The 16,377-nt window shown below is 38.6% G+C and overlaps 1 protein-coding gene and 1 pseudogene across 3 annotated transcripts in view; both read left to right on the top strand.

Moving 5' to 3' along the window:
- LOC139947560 (PAX3- and PAX7-binding protein 1-like) overlaps positions 1 to 16,377 on the top strand; it is a 70,627-nt gene that overhangs the window by 45,754 nt on the left and 8,496 nt on the right. For all 3 annotated transcript variants that reach the window (XM_071945503.1, XM_071945501.1, XM_071945502.1), the window contains exons 10-15: positions 2,534 to 2,733; positions 3,720 to 3,867; positions 13,191 to 13,309; positions 14,775 to 14,851; positions 15,367 to 15,430; positions 16,174 to 16,320. In XM_071945503.1, coding sequence (XP_071801604.1) covers positions 2,534 to 2,733; positions 3,720 to 3,867; positions 13,191 to 13,309; positions 14,775 to 14,851; positions 15,367 to 15,430; positions 16,174 to 16,320 — 755 coding nt within the window. The remainder of the gene's footprint in view (positions 1 to 2,533; positions 2,734 to 3,719; positions 3,868 to 13,190; positions 13,310 to 14,774; positions 14,852 to 15,366; positions 15,431 to 16,173; positions 16,321 to 16,377) is intronic.
- Positions 7,792 to 13,216, top strand: LOC139947301 (piggyBac transposable element-derived protein 4-like; annotated as a pseudogene).

Below are 16,377 nucleotides of genomic sequence, written 5' to 3' on the forward strand. Positions count from 1 at the left end.
AAGACTGCCTCAAAAAGCTGCAAAAAAAAGCCTTTCGGGTCATCCTTGGTCATAACCATCTTTACACTCAATCCTATAAGGACACTTGTCAGCTAATTGATATTCCCCCCATGGTTGATAGGCTGGAAACACTATCTATCGGTTTTGGTACCACCCTCCTCAACTCCCCCATGCACCGAGACGGCTCCCTCCAGCAAGAAATAACAATTTGAGGAATTCCAACACGTTATCCATTGTTAGATGCCGTACTAATCGATATAAGAACAGCCCCATTCCACACCTGACTGCTCTCTTGAATAAGCAATAATTTTTTTACCTTGCTTGTTTGTATTATGTACATGTTTCTGGTGCAATTCAATTGCTATTTATTTTTGAACTTGCCTCCTGCTGCATGCTCTTGTAGTGCAATTGTTTATTTCGTGCTTCTATTTATGTTCTTTTAAAATATTAAATGAATATAGTAGCACCTATAACAGAGTTTATAGCAAGAGGTGTGTTATGCCTCCCTAGTGGAAAGTATTTTTGTATTTTAGTCTTTGAATATCTTGTATTTTGTATTTGTACGTAAATAAATATTTTTATATCCTAATGTTTTTCTGTAATTTTAAAAATAGATATATATTTTCTTATGCTCTGTAATTTTAAACGCAATTCAGCCTCTAGCTGCCAAGTTTGAATGTTTTAAATAAACCAATAATAATTTTTTCTTGCTGTGTGATTTAAATGGGTCACAACACATTTTTCTCTATGATCATTCTCCAGCGAATTGACTTTTAAAGTACTAAAAAAATGTGAATACAGTGTACTCTACACTGTACATTGTATAACATGTATACAGTATGACTGATACACAGTGTCTCCTATGCTAATTAAGGGGATGAAATGTTTAGCTCATTAAGTCATGTCATGAATTAGACTTTTGGACTCCATATTATTACCAGGGTGACATGGTTTTTATGTGCGTGTACACAATACTGTACGCTGTACACTGTACATTGTGTATGTTGTACAAATTCGTTTTTATGGTTTTGCCCTTGATAGCCAATGTTAAAAAAATCATAACAAAAAAACTGAAAGAGTGCCCCTCAATTTTTAGAATATTGTTGCTTACATTTTAAACTTGCATTAAAAAAAAATTACGCATTTTGAAAACTACTCATTTTCGCAAATAGAGGTCAAAGGTCCAATCAGCACACCGAATTTCAGTTAAATCTGTGAGGGTCAGGTCCAAAAGCGTGTTGAATTGACACGGAATGACCCTACTACCTAATAATGTCTGTCGATATATCGAAAAATACTCAAACACTCATCACTTTTTCGATCATATCGAAATATCATAAGTCTTGATATCGAAAAATGTCTATGTGCCAAAACATTGATGTTCCCAAATGATATCAAAAGCAGCAATAGGATGTCAGATTATCCAGAAAATCTCAGGGTTTTAATGTGTAAGAAACAGAATTATGCGACAATTTTGTTCTCTCTGTGTGAACGTAACTGACCTCATCTCTGTAATTAAGATTACAGCTCGATGTTACAACGCTATTTATTTTTACTCCGATGGTGGAGTTGCACGTGGGCCTATACATTCCTCCTCGCTTGCGGCTGAAGTTTTTAAGTTTTACAATAGGTTGACATCATTTATAATCCTTATGACTGTTAAAACATACTTTAAGAAAAGACGTACAATTTTGCCCTTTTATGATTTGACGAACATAATCAAAATCGATCCGGAAACGTTTTACCACAGCCGACCACCTGAGTTGATCAACCTCCTTCCCATACACAGGCAACGCACGTGCTGTGATACCGTTACATCGCACACTGATGAGTACAAAATTGTAACACCTGGCTTAGATGACGAGGCAGTGTATTTAGTGACCAAAATAAAATACATTTCTCATTCGAAATCTTTGTGAATTTAAAAAATAGAAGCATTGCGAACTTAAGCAAAAATATGTAATTTTACATAACTATTATGCAAGCTATTCACAACAGTGGCAACGAATACTACTGGAAGCCTGAGCATGCCTCATAAATAAGGGGAGCCCGATGCATTCTCTTCGCTTATGCAAGCCGAAGCGGCAAAGGTAACTTTGTATTGTCTTCGTTGAAAACAAAAAAACAAGCGGAGCGGGTTTGGGGCAATTTGATATTGTTTAGACCAACAATAAGTGCGAAGGATCAAGCTGAAAACCTGTAATGCAACCCTTCTAAACTCTCGGTCTTCGGTATATTTTAATAACTGTTTTTGGGCTTCATCTTGCACATTGGAAATAATTGACATATCAAGTATACTCGATATGAATTTTCCGATATACATGTATTAGTTATTAGAAAAACTGACATTGATGGTTGTTACAACCTAACCCTCACTGTATTTCTCACTTTTACTAACTAACCTTTGCCCAAAGATGTAGCCTGACACCCTTATTGAATGGCACATTTTTATATTAGCGTTTCCTTTCTTTATTGTGTACAAGCATGTTAATACAAAAAAAAATGTTTATTCCATTTCCTCACTTTTTGCCAGATGTGATCATGACTGAATCTCAGAAGGTCTTTGATGATGTTATTGAAGACTTTAGTGCTATCTCTATCATACTGTGTCACTTTGAGAAATGGAAGCATCAGCAGCAGGAATCTTATGAAGAAGCCTACATCAGCTTGTGTCTACCCAAGCTCTTAGCACCACTAGTCAGATTACAATTGCTAGACTGGAACCCTCTGCAGGTATTTCATTTATTGTTTGGGGTCCTATTGAGAGGGTTTGCTGGTACTTCTTTTGTTCCAAATAAGTATACAATATAGCACAACCCAATGTGCAGCATATTAAGTTACCCTGTGTGCACACGTGCAATTTCTGACTGAACTCTCTCAATACAAAGCTCTGACTTGGTTATACTACATGCAACATCCCATGATTAGTAGTCACATGTCAAGGTAACAGTTAAGCAAATGTAACTCCATTATTTATTTAAAGGGGATTATGTTAAATTCACTTAGTTAAAAATTGTTTTTTACTTTTTAAAATAAACAAACCCTCCTAAATTCCCTTCATGAAGTTTCAGATTTTGGAAGGTTTTGTTGACCTAGTTGAGTTATCAGCAACCGCAACAGTATGAGGTTGGTTTATTCTAATGTGATTAACAATGGTAAATATAAAAAAATATAGCCTTTAGTAGCTTGAAGGCACTTTCACTTAGTATGACCTCATCAAATTGTAATTAAGAGTACACCTCATTTGTGGTTCCATACATAGAATCTGTATTGAAATTCAAACCATTTTGGCTGCAAAACAATATTTCAGGTTTGGACCGGTAGGAAACGTAAACATTGGATCATGTTTGTGCGAAAAAAACAACAACTAGGTATGGTCGACAAAACTATGCAAAGATTATATATTTACGTCACATGGTTCAGGAGATATTGAATTTTAAGTAGAAATCTTCGCTTCAATGTTTATTTGAAACCTGGTGTTATCATGATGATGTAGTTAGTTCAAAAGACTAGGTTAAGTTATAAGTTCCAATAATATGGTGTAAAACTTGCACTTATAGGAAAAAGTTAAAAAGATCATTTGGCCTCTCTGAATATAGGATGCAGAAGCGCCTTATTTGAAAGTGTCCCACTTGCGCTGGTGTGATTATTTATAGTAACTTATATTATCACAATACTTAAATATTTGTTTGTTTGTTTGTTTGTTTGATTTGATGTAGTCGGACTGTCACAACCTGGAAGAGATGCCTTGGTATGAATCGATGCTGTTCTTTGGATTCCAACAAACACAAAGTCTGGATAAGGAAGATCTTGACATCAATCTTATTCCAAGTTTGGTTCAAAAGGTAGTGTTACCCAAACTATCAGGTATGTACAAAGACCTGTCATGCCAATCCTAGTGTAGGCCTGCAATGCTTTCATTATGTCTGGTTTCTATTCTAAATCAATCCATTGGATGGTATGTTCTCTGCCATTTGTTCCTGAATTACCCAAAGTACAAAGGGTTTATCTTATCATGTTCCTTGTTCAGAGATGTCTAATGGTGCATTCAGGCCTAGAAGTTCGCATGACTCCGCGAGAATCAAAATGGTTTCTCGCTGAAGAATTTCGCGAAAATCCAAGATTCTCCCAAATTTTGGGGAATGGATTCTCGCATATTTTTGGGGAGAAGTTTTTTGGAAATAAAGCAATTATGACAAGACATAACAGGGGTTTCCCTAGCCTTGCTCAAGGCAGTCGAATTATTCACTCCGAAAAAAGACCGCCGCTGTATAAAAACCCACCCGTATTCACTGTGCGTAAAACCCACCCGTATTCACTGTGCGTAACATCGCACGACACGATGCCCCCGTACACTATCCGCATGCGGAGGCCGTCAGGCCGACAGCCTTGTAGGATCTGTGTTGAAGCCACTGACCTCATTACTATAATAAGCGAAGAGTTCCCACGGTCAGCTCATTACCATAATGCCCGCGAAAGACGAGACATGTTTACCTCACACACCACCACCACGGACGCATGATAGGGTCCAAAGGTCGTGATAAGGGAAGTGCGTGATTGGACGTCAAAATGAATAATTCATTTGCCTCACATCCTGTGTTGTCTGATAGGTCTGACGAATGATATACATATTCATGAGCTGCATACTAGCATATCCTCGAGCCCCCCCAATTTCGTCCACTATTGGAATTTTTTCAATACAACACATTAAAACGGGAAGATACAGATCCGACAAGGCTGTCGGCCTGACGGCCTCCGCATGCGGTTAGTGGTGTACGAGTGTGATGACTTGTGTGAACAGTATTCGTGCGATGTGACAGTGTGTATACGGGTGGGTCATTCGGTGTGATCGCACACACCATGCACAGGGTATACGGCGGGTGGGTTTACAGCTGCGTCTTTTCGGAGCGAATAATGCGACTGCCTTGAGCAAGGCTAGGGTTTCCCTTAACTTTTTGTTTCAATCGCCCACCAGGAGCCCGCATGTATTGAATACACCAAATTCTGAAAGGTAAAAAAAAAACAAAAAAACAAAACAAACAAACAAACAAATTCACGTATTAAGTGAAGTCCTTAGAGTTGCATTTTTTGACGATTTTATCTTTTAATTCATGCCCTAAATTATCAGTTTTCCCATTAAAAATCATTTTAATGAATTCGTGGTTTGAGGATCAGTTGTTATGAACATGTCTTGAACTCCGTTTGCAACAAAATCTTTGTGAATCAACGATCGGTCATTGAGAAATAATTCAATGAACTTTGCCCCGCAGCGCCCTCTGTCGGCAAAAGTTGTTCTTGTTATTAGAATTTCTCAAAGGCTGTGCATTGTGCACAATCTGCAGGCGTAATGCACAGTGTGCAGCAATTCTTTACTCTGCTCGTGAACGTGTACTGCATTGAATTCTAGTCAAGAAGATCCTGAATATGGAACTATCAACTGCCGTCAACGGCCAATCACAGCGTGCAGAATGTTGGTTAGAATGGACTTAGGTCGACCGTGTGTGTGTGTGTGTAGTAGGATACTCGGCACCATGTGGTTTGTGCATCGTGTTTTTCCACGTGTATAAAAGCAGATTGATTCTGTGAGCTTACTATCCAAGGAGACTATTGGTCCAAATAAGGATCTTTTGCGCTATCAACCAATTCGCAGACAGGATGACACAAAATGTACTGGGGTTCGTTTTTGAGGCTGGAACCAACAACTGTTTCGGTCCTTGGCCGGTGTTAACCGACGACTTAAATTCAACCAAACTACATCGTGTATTACAAGCAGGGAGTGCGCAGTGTGTGACGAACGATGACGGCCGTTTAGGAATAAGGATCAGACGATGACTCGACTCGACAACGACGTGAGTGGTTTAAAAAACTTAACTTAGTGTCGGATAATCGGAATTAAAAAAATAAAAATAGTGGGTCTACGTACAAATATATTCATGTTGACCCAAATATAATGCTGAAAAAGTGATTTTCCCCCTCTAAATGCTGGCAATTTCACGCGAATCTACTCAGATTCGCAGCGTCCCCGCCGGGCGCGAATCTGAGTAGATGCGATTCGCAGATTCGCGTCGGATTTCTAGGCCTGGCATTATACAATTGTTGCACGCTGTGAGGGGGTCCATGGCGTTTTGTACACCCGAGGGGGAAAATGGCATCCGAGGTGAAGCCGTGGGTGCCATTTTCACCCGATGGTGTAAAAAAAAACATGGTCCTCAAACATGCCAAATCACAGCGTGCAACAATTGTTTTGTTATACCTTGGTAACATGATTGTTCCTCTTCTCAAAGTTATGTTGTCATCTTCAAACATAACGACGGAATATGCATAGTTTAATAAGCAGCTAAACAGTTGTTCAAATAAGAAACCTTTCTTCACTGTTCCATCGAACCCGCGGCCGTTTCGTACCAAGTGCTGGAAATCAACAAACGGTGGGAACGATCAAGTTGATGTACACCAGTTAACATCACAATTTGTTACCGATGTATAACAATACAAAATGAGCTCTAGAACATGATTGTTGCTTACATGTAGTTTCATGTACATTTATATTTCTGCTGTTTTCTTGTTGTATTCTTTCTCATGTCAAAGACTTCATTCTTTCAGAGATTTTACATTTGTATTGTACAGGCCCACTGTACAATACCCGCAAGGAATAACACACATGTAACCAGAATTGATAATTATTTATGAGGTATTGGTTTTCACTTGTGTGATGTCATTAACCCTTTAGTTCCTGTTCCGCCTGAAACCGCCAGGCCGTATCGTCATTGTTACGCCCGAAACCGCCTGAGAAACAGTCCGTGTTTGCAGTGCATTAACCAAGCGCTTTGATAAATAGCGCCCTCATGTGTAATACATTGATAGAACAGGCGGTTGTTCCCCTATCCAATGCAATGAAAAAGAAATACTGATCCCATTGAAAAAAATGATGTAAGATTAGTTCAAAGGTCAACTGTTGAAAAATTGTGGTTGAGTTTACCGCACCGCGGCGCGCTGTTCAAATTATTGGTGAAACATGTCCGCCCCCATACCCCGACTAACGCTGCAATAAACTTTGTGTGTTGTTCTGACAACGGTGAGTTTGGAGAAAGTGGCATTGAAGTGTTACAGGTAAATATTTAGCCATCATTTACTTTATTTTTTGTGATATTCAAAGCGGATCCTTCAAAGCTTCGAATGTTGAAAGAGGCCAATGTTTTTTCCTTTCTTCGACTTTCATTGAGTAAAAAATTACGGTCGCCGTTTTTTCCTTATTGTTGTCATGATCGTACGTTTACAAAGCAATGTTTGGGATTTCACGATTCCATGTTCTTATGAATGTAGTAAAAGTGCTAGATACAAGTTTTATCATCCACGAAACATGTTTTTTCCCCCTAAATTATACCAAATTACTTTTATCATTGAAATGGATGTTTAGCTTTAGTAATTCTTGAATTTCAAAAATCACTAGGCCCAGTATTTTTTATTAGTAAACACAATAAATGATAAAAATTATATTTTATGAATAGTGGTTTAGTGCAATTTTGAAGAATGTACATTAGTTGAGGGGTTTTGAGATTTTTTTCTTTCTTCACATACATGAAAAACAGCCATGAAAAACAAACATTTATTTTTAATTTTTCTCATTTACTGTATTCATTCAATCATTGAAAACATTTACGTTATCATCATTCAAAGGTCAAGTATCGAAACATTCCGATCCAGATCACCTTCAGTCGAGTTTACGGCTCCGCGGCGCTGTTCAAATATTGGTAAACATGGCCCGGCCCTTCCCGACTTACGTTGGACGATGCTATGCGTTTTGTGGTGCAGGATTCTGATGACGATGACGACAATTTGGATCTTCGGATGGATGCTAGTGACATTGAAGTTTCACAGGTTTGCCATCGTCGACTTTCTATGGTGACTTTCAAAGCTTTCTTTTTTGAAAGATAAAAGCAAATTTGTGACCCGCTACATGAAAATGAGTCAGATGTCGCCCAATGCATTATTAAGTTATGGACAGTTTAATGTGGGGAAAAAAAAAAAAACATTATTTTTTTTTTTCACTTTTTAAGATCTTTATTTGCATGGTTAACCTTGAGAACACTTACCTTTAGGCTATAAAGCTATGAATACAACAATTTTGTGATCATGCTTATGTCTAATTTGTATCCTTTCGCGCGAAATGCTAGTTTAAAACATCACTTTACTTGTAATTCGTTTTTTAGAAAAAATGATGTATTGGCTAATTTCAAACGGGAGTAACTCAGCAACGTGACACACCGCAAATTTTAGACATATACCAAATTACTGCTGCTGGTGTGTTCTTTCCAGCAATGCATTCAATTCAACTCTTGAAATTGTCAACATCTGACTCATTTTCACGTAGCGGATCACATTTGTTCCGCCCTTCACAGAATTGAAAATCAGTCAGTATAGTCGGTAGACGTGTATTTTGTTGAAGGCCTACGTTTACAAAACAACATCCTGGATTTCACCTCTTTTCATTTTTCTTATTGGCCTATTTATAGAAAACATGCGGACTATACTAGTTTTATCGTCCACAAAACACGCTTTTATTTCCTAAACTATACCAACATACTTTTATCATTGAAACGGGTGTTAGTAATTTCAAAAATTAACATGAAATCATTAGTTTTGGACATGGATTGAACCCAAGATTATTTTTAAAATTAGAAATCGGCTCAAGTTCACTGCAAGGTGATAAAAATCCCGCCGTGAGCCATAAACATCTAGGCCTACTGCTTCGAAATTGACATTACACAATTGAATTAAGTAGTTTAGATTCAAGTCTAAATGGACAAAATGGAAACTTTTGTAAACACCTTTTTTTTTGTATATCAATATAAACCACAACCCTAAAAACCTTTTTTTTGTTTTCATTTTTTCTAGATTGTTTCGAGTAGTGACGGAGACAGTGATAGTGAGGTACATGTTGTTGTAAACCCTGAAGATTCTCCCGATAGTGATGAAGACGTCCCTGGACAAAGTCGGCGTAGAGGCGGGAATGGTAGAGGTCGTGTTGGCAGAGGTCAGGGTGGCAGAGGTCGGGGTTGCGGTGCTCAAGGTGGTAGACGCTGAGGATGTAATGGAAGAGGAAGAGAACGAGGGCCCAGAAACAACGATGGCGACACTGCCCCTCCAGCAGGATGGTCCAATACCCTGACTGCGCCCATCATTCATCCCTACACCGAAACCCCGGGGCCCCAGTGCAACCTTCTGTTTGATGCATAAGAGTTGGAGTTTTTGCTCTGCTTTGTTGAAAATGACTTCTTTGATATTTTGGCCCACAATACGAATATGAATGCCGTCTGTAAAAGGCCCCCAATCATACCAAGTATTGGAAACCAACTGATGCTGATGAAATCAAGACCTTTGTTGGTATAAATATCATCATGGGATTGAAACAAATGCCAGAGTACAACAACTACTGGAGCAATGACCCCATGATGAACAACAGCTACATAGCTTCACGCTTGTCTAAGAACTGGTATGAGAAATTGTCACAGTTCTTTCACTGTAGCAATCCAGCTGACCCCATCGATAACAATGACCGCATCAACAAAGTGCGTAACTTTGTTGAAACACTTGATGAGAACTTCCAACATATGTTGATTCCTAGACAAAACTTGTCCGTAGATGAAGCGATGATAAAGTACAATGGGAGACTTTCATGGAAACAGTTCATGCCCAAAAAAACAACGAAATGGGGAATAAAATTGTGGTTTTTGTTTGATTCAACGACTGGCTATTGCTTGACATTTCGTGTCTATACAGGACGTGCTGCCAGCACAGACCGGGTATGAGACTTGGGTTTAGCGTATACCGTCGTGATGGAACTTATGCAGAACTGATAAGAACAGAACTGAACAGAATCTGATAAGACATCACCATGTGTTTGCAGATAACTTTTTCTCATCTTTACCTCTTGTGGAGGATCTGTTTGCTGCTGATACGTACTACTGCGGTACATTGCGGAAGGACAGGGTAGGCATACCCAGACAGCTGCAGAATGTGCGTTTGCAAAGATATGAGAGTGTCAAATGGCAGAAAGATCATTCTCAAGTAACTGTAAATAACTGGAAAGATAAGAGAAATGTGTTCACCATTGCAACCAATAATGATGGCAGTGATGTTCAGAGGGCTTGTACAAGGTTTCGACAAGATGAGATGATTACCGTTCCTTCCGTCACCGCTATGTACAACAAGTACATGGGGGGGGGAGGGGGGGGGGGGGAGTTGACCACTGCGACCAGTACTGTTCCTACTATAACGTTGGACGAACAGGGAGACGTTGATGGAAGTACTTGTTTTGGGGATTGTTCAACCAGGCTCTTGTGAATGCCTTCATCTTGTCGGAGTTGTCGTCAAGACCGCATAAAAAAGAAAAGCGGAGCTGGTCACTGAAGGCCTAAGAGAACATCAGTGGGTCTTGTCAAGCTACCTATATCTCGAACCCTGACAAAAGATCTACACCCTGGCCACCCCCTTGTTCAGTTTGGAGATAGAAAGCGAGTACGCGTATGCTGCAAGCACAATGGCAGGATGACGGAAGGCAATCTAGCAGTCCAGACAACATTTGGATGTTCCACATGCTCAGTGAACTTGTGTAAAATCCATTGTTTCGGTGAATGGCATACTGAACAATGAATCCCATATTTTGTACCAACATGTACTTTGCACAAGGATATGTTCATTAGTTCTATTTACTGTTTTCATGGGGGACACTAAGACGCATGTTTTATGGTAACTTTTCAAGCCGGATAAATTCAAGCCATAGTGATAGTCAGTGTTTACATGTATTTGTAATGAAAAAGTGTTTAGTAATGTTGGACCAATGTAAACAGTGTGTAAAAGGACTAGAATATCAGGTCAAATGTCAATTTTATCAAATGCAACAATACCCAGGAAAAATTCATTGTTGTATTTACTGTTGGGGGTCACTAAGACCCATAGTAAACTTTTCAAGCAAAATTCAAGCCATAGTCAGTGCGTTCATGTATTTGTAAAAAAAAAAGTGTTTAGTAATGTTGGACCAATGTAACAGTGTGTAAAAAGACTAGAATGTTAGGTCAAAGGTCAACATCAAATGCAACAATACCCAGGGATATACTTATTGTTGTATTTACTGTTTCATGGGGGACACTGAGACACATGGTAACTTTTCGAGCAACATAAATTCAAGCAAAGTCAGTGCGCCTTTGTATAGATAAAAATTTAATGTGTTCAGTATTTTTGGCCTTTTCAAGGTCAAAGGTCATTTGTGAATTTTAAGAAAACATACCTTTACCCAACCAAATCTACAGTGTGTTATATTCACTTGTTCATAAGTGAGACTAGCTGATACATTGTACCTATAAAGTGAATCACTGAGACTAACAAGAGTGCCAAGCTAGGTTTTTTTTATTGTAAAACTGGATTTTTGTATTACTTGACACATTTCAAGGTCAAAGGTCAACCCTGGGCATAAGGTTACTCACTAATTTTGCCTTTTTTTATACTCATTCCACCACTTCATGAAATACATAAAAGCTGATGAAGAAACAAAGTAAACACCAGCAGACAGGAATGTTGCAAATCATATTGTTATTTCATGGAGGAAGGAATAGAAGGAGCTCGAACGAAGGTACATCAAAAGTCGAACCTGCGGTTCCGCGGTCGTTTAACAACACCTCGTAATTACCGACATACCTTATATAGACAATGGGCGAACTGGAGTATGTGAGTTTGCGCGTGCGCACTTGGTTGTTCACTCAACCATGGTGTCGTATGTCGTATGGATATAATACAGAAAAACAATTTTTTTGAGACCTGATAAAAATCGTGTACACTTGTGCTCACCAAATCGAAAAACACAGTTGAATACCAACCACCCTCGTGTGCTAATACCCAAATTTTGAACCACCGCTAGTGACCGGAAAGTCAAAAAAAATATGCCATGATGTTTCAGTGAAACACCACAAAATGGTAAATGAAAACGTGTGTATTCACAATTCTTGTCTCCAATGATTCAACTTTACACGAAGGCAACGGTGCAGAGCGGCGGTACCGCACGTTCTGTACAAAGAAATCTAATCCTGCTCGTTAATCGGCCGTGCAGCTGGAGGTCTCCTATCTTTTTCCACTGGTTAGACGGGGGCATTGTCAGGGTATTCTTTTGTTACTCTGCGGTTTTGCGGGTCGTTCGAGCTCCTTCTATTCCTGCCTCCATGGTTATTTCTAGATGTTTGAAACTTAAAAGGTCAAAGGTCAACTATTGGAGGTCAAATTGAAAAGAAAAAAAACCTGTGAGTAAAAGTATCTTATGGTCTACCAAATAAATAAAACTTCAATACAAGATTGTTCATAGAAAAATAAGTATACCGAGTTGTTTGTTGAGAGTGGTTTCCAAGTATATTATATAGGATTCCTTCAGTGAGTAAATGACCATTGTATACAATACGTGCAGTTGCTATTGGGTTAAGTGAACCGTATGTACTGTATAATGTTTTGAGGAGCATTAACACAACAACTTGGTACACACAGCTCTACGACCATACAAAGACCATGCCGATCAGCCCGATTTCAAAAAGATATCAAGTCCGGACACAATCACCATCAAAATCAAGCAATTTGGCAAATAAAAGACTACACACAACTTACTGCTTCTACGCCAAAAATGTTGCTGACTTGCTGCTTACATCTACAGTAATGCTGACCAAGCGGTTGGTTCTACTTCAGCTGACGGTGCTGCATTTTTAATACATATGACCATAGAGATCTCACCACGATGCTACCACGCTGCTACCACGCTGCTTGTACGATAATGGCGTTTCCACTAGGCTTTTGCCCCGCTTGTATTTGGCTACGACCGGTCTACGTTTATTTTGAACATGTTCGAGAAAGCATGGGGAGAGAATGCAGCTTCCTGACCTTGGAGATCCCACCCCGACCAAACCGTCCCCATGGAGATCCTCCCATAATTGGCCCACGATCTCGGCCACTGTTCCATTGTAGTAGAAGCGGCGTCTATGTGTGAACAGGGTATTATTTTGTAAAGTTGGAGAGAATGCTTGTTCCATTAGTAGGTATTCTGATGGACTAAAGCTATTGCATTGTTTCCACTCTCTGATATATTTCATACATAAAACTTTGATTGAATCTTGTAATTTGAGACTTTGAATATGTTTTTTACTATGTTTGTGTTTTAGCCTTGGTAGAGGATGTATGGGATCCAATGTCTACAATACAGACTAATCGTTTAGTTAGTCTGATCCACAAGCTGGTTGAAGATTACCCAACAGTCACTGGTGATAGCAAGAGCACAAGGGTACAGTCCAACTTATGTAGTCCTGTTCAGTAGTACATGGACTTTCTTTATCTTGTGTGATGCACAATTATTAACTCACATACAACTCTGATCAAGAAATTTGAGTTTCCAACTCCTACTACCCTGGATAGAACATCGCATTCACTTGTGTCATGGTATTTGCCAAAAAGAGGAACCGAGAATAATGGGTTGCAGACAATTAACACCAAAAACTGAAGAAACACCAATTCTCAAGGCTGTCATACTGCACTATCGTGTACTTTTTTCAAACATCTGTCCCAGAACGCACATCAACTAATTTTTCAGTGTAAACAACAGCTGTCAAAAAGGTCAAGCTTTCACATAAGTGTTGTTTAATAAACAAACAATGATGTGCACACAAAGGTTCAACAACATACAAGTCACTTTATTAAAGAGCAGTTCAAGGACTATCTAAATATTTCAATTGTTACCTTTTTATGGCCGAATAGACATCATAGATACTGGTTAATAACCATTTTACATTTGAAGGTAACATTAAGTCATAAAGAATTCAAATAAAAAATGCACTTTTCCAGGCGGCTTTTTCAGCCAAGAGTTAAAAACTGCTTATGATATGCATAGACTTTATAAATTGCAAATACTCGGGCATGTGTGTTAGGCTTGGAATTAGGTGCATTCTGGTCTAACTATCAAATTTGATCCCTAGCAAGACCAGCCTGCACCTCGTTCAACAGTAAGCGCTTGCCCAACGGGTAGCGAAAAGGACTATTGTTGCCTTGGTGTCTTCAGTGACCTACATGTAGAAACACGTGGTCAGCATTAACACACATACACATCTACATACATGTACATGTCTCTTTTGGGGAGAAAGAAAATCCAGAAGAAACAAACATTACATTAAATTATACAGTAAAATAATCTTTATGTCTATCCAGGGAATGCTAGATTTTGTCATTGTTGTAAAATGATGCTTAGATGTTAGGTTTTTATTGTCCCTTAACAAGCTACTTGTAACATCTCCAAGGAACTATGCTCTGCAGACCATAGGTGTGTGGACCAGCGACAACAGTGCTATTTATGGTTTTAATGTGAGCAACCGACGATGAGTTTCAGGACTACAGCTATAATGTAGAAGCTAAACATTTTAGAGCATGCTAGAACCTCTCTTTAAGCAATATGTGTATACCTACATGTACATTCTAATTTGCATTCACAAGTTACACCTAAGTTGTATCAAGTTACAAACAGTTGACAAACACATGATCAAAAATAAAGACTAGCTTTTATATTATCTGAACTTGACTTAGAATATGAGGTCATCAATACAATCCTGTAGTTTTTCACAGAAGTAAATAACATACGTTTGTTTTGTTTTTATGCTGGCTTTCCCCCTTTTTCCTCCTCTTATTTTTATTTGTGTTGGAAAACAAATAATACTTGCCTTGATCACCGATTACTGTTGGTTGTTTATTTTTCATGACAGGATTTATTGAAAGCCTTGGTTGACAGGATGCGCAGAACACTTGACGAAGATGTTTATATGCCGTTATTTCCCAAAGAGTGAGTTCATTTGCAGTGAAAGTTATACTAAGTACATGGAGACACTGAGAGATGTATTAACTTTAGTTAATGATAAAATAGTTAACAGTTCAAATTTGACTGGTAGCAGTACCCCTTAGGGCCACTGTAGCACTTGAAAACTGCACGCTCTTTTTGACCATAACTCCTACTTTAGGTTACCGAATTCCATATTTTTTATATTGCTAAACTTTGGCACTGTTATCTTATGGTTTGACAAATTATATAATTTTAACCTTGTCACTAGAAAGCGCTGTTAAATAACATGACCACACCAATTGTCATACTTTTACAAGTGGTCAACCTAGAACAGACAGGAAAACAACCTTAAAACTGACATGAAATAGTGATCATTTAAGGCTTATCCTCTGTGGACAGTTGGTCAGCTCTATAGATTGTCCCAAGGGGCAGTGATTTAGCACAGATTTATCCAGTTTTATGTTGATAACTACTTGGTTTGATTGTTAATATTTCCTTGGTATCTTTTGGATCTCTAGTATGCTTGATAAGTCAGTTGCTGCCAGTAATTTCATGCAAAGACAGTTCTGGTCTAGTGCCAAGGTAAGTTTTTTACTTCCCTGGTCTGCTGAAAACAATTTTAAAACGTTGCACGAGAATCTCAAACCAATTTGACTCTCAAGATTTGCCTGAAAGATTCAGCCATGTTACATAACCTGAGACAATGTTACAATGGTCAATGGGTTTGCAGCATAAAACATGGCGTGTCGTGGCCGAGCGGTTAAGAGCACCGGATTCAAGCTCTGGTGTTTGATCAGCAGAGTGTGGGTTTGAATCCTGGTCATGATACTTGCTACGTAAAATTGGGGAGGTATAGTGCTTTCTGCTCTACCGGCCAGGCTTCTGATTGATGATACCCAAGCCTATACATCCATATGGACTGTAAAGGGGGTAACCTGTTTCAGCCCTAGTAGTAGGTAGCAGCGTCCTCTGAAATAATTGTAGACCATACCTTGAAAAAAATTACATCCCTGATACTCAAAATAATGTTAGGTAACCTGTGACACTGTTATGTGAGATAATGTTACGTAACCTGTTACGATGTTACATGACATTACAGATAGTGTTATGTGAGACAATGACAAACACTTGAAAAAGAATCAAAGAAACTATTTCTGCATCAGTGATCCATTTAAGAGCAGAGGACCATGCTCATAACATTATCTTCAAACAGACATACAGGCACTTCGTAAAGAACTTCACTTACAAGAATTAAAAGATATTTAAAAGAGTTTATGGCACTTTTAGTGAACTTTGTATTGTATGATTTGTTTTTGATAATGCAGTTGCTAGGTAACCTGTTGCTATGGCATGGCTTGATATCGGAGGTGCATCTTCTAGAGCTGGCTATTGATGGCCTGTTAAACAGGTACATGTTGCTGTCACTACAGAACTCTGATGTCAATGATGAAAGCATCTTTAAATGTCAAAGAGTAAGATGTTTCATTTGTAATGTACTTTAATGGGTCTATATGTATATGTTTGGTAAT

Source organism: Asterias amurensis, chromosome 14 (assembly GCF_032118995.1).
Source record: "Asterias amurensis chromosome 14, ASM3211899v1".
Lineage (NCBI taxonomy): Eukaryota > Metazoa > Echinodermata > Asteroidea > Forcipulatida > Asteriidae > Asterias > Asterias amurensis.